This window comes from Acanthisitta chloris, unplaced genomic scaffold (genome assembly GCF_000695815.1).
Source record: "Acanthisitta chloris isolate BGI_N310 unplaced genomic scaffold, ASM69581v1 scaffold15923, whole genome shotgun sequence".
Lineage (NCBI taxonomy): Eukaryota > Metazoa > Chordata > Aves > Passeriformes > Acanthisittidae > Acanthisitta > Acanthisitta chloris.
This window is the reverse complement of record NW_008666786.1, coordinates 89,263-94,347: the sequence shown is the minus strand read 5'-3', so window position 1 is coordinate 94,347 and position 5,085 is coordinate 89,263. Positions and strand designations below refer to the sequence as shown.

General features: G+C 47.5%; 1 protein-coding gene across 1 annotated transcript in view; it reads left to right on the top strand.

Moving 5' to 3' along the window:
- Nucleotides 1-5,085, top strand: part of LOC103799922 (acetyl-CoA carboxylase-like) — a 102,630-nt gene that overhangs the window by 12,199 nt on the left and 85,346 nt on the right. The window contains 7 exon segments of the mRNA XM_009072277.1: nt 879-1,011; nt 1,614-1,752; nt 2,322-2,431; nt 2,864-2,945; nt 3,283-3,381; nt 4,081-4,187; nt 4,710-4,820. Coding sequence (XP_009070525.1) covers nt 879-1,011; nt 1,614-1,752; nt 2,322-2,431; nt 2,864-2,945; nt 3,283-3,381; nt 4,081-4,187; nt 4,710-4,820 — 781 coding nt within the window.

The following is a 5,085-nucleotide window of genomic DNA, read 5'->3' as shown; positions in this document are numbered from 1 at the left end:
GGAGAAGGGCTTCCCTGTGTTCCTGAGAAGGGAAACTTAAGAAAAGCAGTGTAAATAGAGTACGAAAAATGGGTAAACTGTGAGTGACCCAAGAGGTAAAGCCTCTAAAATAAGAAGTGTCCTGTTATTCCCCATGGCAGACACAGGGTGAAGAACAGGTCTTTGCTTTTCTGTTGGGTTTCTTCTCACAGTTTCAGCTTTGTCACCTTTAACAAATCCAGCCCTAAGGGTGGTTTCTCCCAGTGTGATGCTGTGGAAGCTGAGGGGGAAGAAGGGGAAGTGACTGTGCTGTTTCCTCCCAGCAGGGCACAGGGCTGGGCCTGGCAGGCACCGAACAGTGCAGAAGTAACATGATTAATTTGTCCTCCAGCTCTCAGAGCTTTTCAGGAAGATATTAAACACTGGATAGAGGAAGACTCTTGGAAAATGATTTCCATAGTCAGTCTCAGAGTCTCTCATTTGTACCTGGAGATGTGTTTGCTGTGCTGCCCCGAGAGGATTTCCTTACAGAGCCTGAGCTTTATAGCTTGTTTTGCCAAAGCCAGAGATCATCCTTGTTGTTTTCCAGCTTTCCTGGATGGATTGAAAGCAGTGTGATGGAGCACTGTTGTTCTGTGCTGGGCAGCAATATGCAGTGAACATAGCTATGCCTATTTATATATTAGCATAACTAGAATTTCTGCAGGTAACCTGGGTTTTGTGGAGAGAGAACTGAAAAAGACTTAAAGAAAGTCATCCCTGTAAAAATGAGGACCAGGCCACAAGGGCCTGGAAGGATTCTGCTTGAGGAACGTGGACAAGGGGAGCTTTACATATCCTCTGCTGCTTGTGTGCATCTGCACTGACGAGTTGTCTGTGTCTCCCACTGATACCCCCAGGCCCAGCATGTCTGGTTTGCACCTTGTCAAGCAAGGCAGGGACAGGAAGAAGGTTGATGTGCAGAGGGATTTCACTGTGGCTTCTCCAGCAGAATTTGTCACTCGTTTTGGAGGGAATAAAGTCATTGAAAAGGTAAGTTACTGACCTTTTCTAGCATGCTGCATTTTTTTCTCCTCTCCTGAGCTGTGACTTCTCTCTCTCTCTCTAAGGCTGCACATGGCAGGTATAAAATGATTGATATTCCTGAGCCTGGAAGTTGTACTTCTGCCTGGAATCATTGTGTTCCCTTTTGCTTTTACATGGCATAAATAAACATCTCATTGTTTCAGCTTAATGTGGCAGGGGAAAAAATGTGAGCAGGGCAAAGCACTTTGCTGATACAAAAGGATTTATAGAAGATATGACAAAAGTAGGCTGGAAAAACACTAAGAAATGTATTTGAAATACATAATCATCTGGTGGGTGAGGTGTCTTTCAGGGATTGGAAGTTTCAGCCATTCATTATGCCTGTTCTTCTGCTCTTCAATCCAACCAAGGCATAATACATTAAAATTTTATGGTGGAACAAGAGCTGATTTCTGAATTCCCTGATGGGCCATGAAGTGAATGCTGCCCCAGGAACCTGCACAGCCCTGAACTGGGCAGAGAGTCTGCAGAGAAAAAAAGCTGTTTTCATGATTGTGTGGTGTTTTGTGCTATTTAGACTGTTTCATCCCAGCCTCTAATACCCTCAGGTGCTGATAGCAAACAATGGCATTGCAGCAGTGAAGTGCATGAGGTCCATCCGACGCTGGTCCTACGAGATGTTCAGGAATGAAAGGGCCATCAGATTTGTTGTCATGGTCACTCCTGAGGACCTCAAAGCCAATGCAGGTGAGCTGTAACCCAGGGGAGGGTGCACAGCCTTCTCCGTGCCCTCACCTCCCTGCCCATGGGGGTGCAAGAAATGGAATGATGTCCACTGCATCAAGTGGACAGTCCACCCTGTACCTGAGAACATTGGCCAAACACACTCTGAGCTCTGTCAGCCTTGGGGCTGTGACCACTGCCCTGGGAGCTGTTCAGTGCCCAAACACCTCTAGGGGAAGAACCTTTGCCTAATACCCAGCCTAAAACTCCCCTGACCCAGCTCCAACTGTTCCCTGTGTCCTGTCACTGCTCACACAGAGCAGAGATTGGTGCTGCCTCTTGTGAGGAAGCTGCAGACCCTTAAGGTCTGACCTCAATCTTCTCTCCTCCATCTGAACACACCAAGTACCCTCAGCTGCTCCTGCTATGGCCCCTCCACACCCTTCCCCATCCTGATGTCCCTCCTTTGGCCACTCTCCAACAGCTTTAGATCTTTCTTGCGTTGTGCTGCCCAAAACTGAGATTTAGAGAGTTTCAGACCAAGTGCTGCTGTCAGATTTACAACCCAAACGTGGCCTACTTTGTGCTTGCAGAGTACATAAAAATGGCAGATCACTACGTGCCCGTGCCAGGAGGGCCCAACAACAACAACTATGCAAACGTGGAGCTCATCCTTGACATCGCCAAGAGGATTCCAGTGCAGGTGAGAAGTGCCACAGGTACCTCCCAAAGCAGGAGGCAACACTGAGCAATCTTCTCTCTTTCAGTAATGAGTTGTACCTGGGAACAAGCAGGACAAAGAAATGGAAATTACCAACCTGTACTAGCAGCCAAAGGCAATGCATGTGCGGTGCAGTGACTCTCCCAGTATGAGTATCTGCAGGAGATGGAGGTTCCCCTTCACTTTCCTGCATTCAGTTCCTCTCCTGCTTGCCGCAGCATCCTGCTTGGACTTGTGTCCAAGGTGCAAAACCACCTGTAAGCTAAGCACACTGTGTATATTAGGAGCTGCTCTGATTTCTGAATGTTCTGAGACTGTTTTCAAGGAGGAAAAGACAGGCCTGAAGTGTCTGCATGTTTCCTCACTTCTTGTTGAACTCAAACAAGGAGTGAATTGTGCTGTTTTCTCCTGCAGGCTGTGTGGGCTGGTTGGGGCCATGCATCTGAGAACCCTAAACTGCCAGAACTTCTCCACAAAAATGGGATTGCTTTCATGGGTAAGGAGACAAACTTCTGATCTGATGTCTGGGGCTTACTTTAAGGTGGTTTAGTGAGACAGAAAAGTCTAAAAGAGAGCCATGAGGGTTGGTTTGCTCGTGCAAGGTGGATGATTTGTTCCTTGTGGTAGTTCTTGTGTGAGAGAAGGGACAAGTTCTCCAACATATCTTTGAATATTGAGACGAGAAATCAGAATAGATTCCTGTTAAACCAGATTGTTTGGAAGAAGGATTAATTTTTATGGGAAGAGTGGAGTTTTACCTAAGTTAGACTTCAGCACAGTTCCCTAATATCTGATCTCATGTCTCTCTCGTGCATTGTCTTTGCTCTTTGCAGGTCCTCCAAGCCAAGCCATGTGGGCATTAGGAGATAAAATTGCTTCTTCCATTGTGGCTCAGACTGCAGGCATTCCCACCCTTCCTTGGAGTGGCAGTGGTAAGAAGGAAATGTCCCTATGGTTGTCAAGATCATCCTAATCTCTTTTTTTTCAAGACATCTAATGTTTAAGAAGTGTCTGTGCACAAAAAAGGTGTTCCAAGAGATGTTCCAGCTGTCCAGGGTTTCCACTTTGGTGGTATTTGCCCACCACACTAGTCAGATGCTTTGGAAGCAATTCCATTAGTGATGGAATGGGCATGGATGGTGGTGGGAGAGATTGGCAGTGTGCAGAGAAAGGACAGGTAGGAGGGATTTGGAGAACTGAGGAAACATGGAAGTGGTTGTTCCTTGAGTACTGATGCTGCTCATAGGCTTGGAGCAACCTGGGCTAGTGGAAGGTGTCTCTGCCCATGGCAGGGGTTGGAACTAGGTGGTCTTTAAGGTCCCTTCCAACCCAAACCATTCCAGGATTTTCTGTACTTTTGGAGGATACAGCCCATGCTCTGCTTCCATGGTGACTCTGCCGTTTCAAAACACTATAAAGAACAACCTGTTTCTCCCAGTTAAATGGAGGAGGATGAAAAGATCTCCCCAAAACCCAGGAATGTCAGTTTGCCTTCTGCATTCCTCCTTTTGTTGAGTGCTTCCAGCCTAGCTCCTCATGGAGCTGTGCGTGGGGTTTGTGTCACCTGTGTCCCACGTGTGGGTCACACTGAGTCCTGCAGCACAAGGAGCTCAGAGGTGTTTGCATTTCAGGGCTTCGAGTGGACTGGCAGGAAAATGACCTCCAGAAGCGAATCCTGAACGTTCCTCAGGAGCTCTATGAGAAGGGATACGTGAAGGATGCGGATGATGGGCTGAGGGTGAGTGTTTGGGAGGGATTTGAGGTCTTCTACCTGCACACCTGGAGGGAGATGGAGGTTTAGTTTGCTTCCAGTGGGTGTACCAACTGGAACTAGGCTGTCAGCCTCATGGCTGGGTCTTGGAAATTGGGAAGAATTAGCAGAACTAGGTGAGAATTAGCAGAAAGAGGCAAAATCTGGGACCAAGGTTGTGAAGAGAAGGAGTAGAATATCTGACTTTTTCATGTTTCCCAAGCCTAATGATTTTCTGTGTTACACAAAAGCTTTTCTGTGAGTTTGTAAACTTAATGGCACTGAAACACTGACAAGAGGCTTTGTGATCACTTCGAGAGGGCAATCCCTGCTGATTTTTCCAACTGCAGACACCCTCTCCAACTAGGATATTTGGTTTCTGTCCCACTGGTTGCTGAATAGAGTCAGAAATGGAAGCTTGGATGTGAATCAACAGGGAAATAATGATCTTTTCAGCTTGATTCTGCTGCCTTTTTGTGCTCACCCTGATTTTCTGCCCGCCTTGACCAGGCTGCTGAGGAGGTTGGCTATCCTGTCATGATCAAGGCTTCTGAAGGAGGAGGAGGAAAAGGAATCAGGAAAGTTAACAATGCAGATGACTTCCCCAATCTATTCAGACAGGTAACTTCTCCCATTGATTTGTGCTGCCTTGTTCTGAGTGCTCAGGTTGGGTGATTTGAGACCACTGTGTCATGGTTTCGTAGAATGTGAAGGGGTTGGAATGGACTTTAGAGATCATCCAGCCCCAACCCCCTGCCCTGGGCAGGGACACCTCCCACCAGAGCAGGTTGCTTGAGTCTTTAGCCAACCTGGCTGTGAACACTGCCAGGGTTGGGGCAGCCACAGCCTCCCTTGGCCAACTGTGCCAGGGGCCCACCACCCTCAT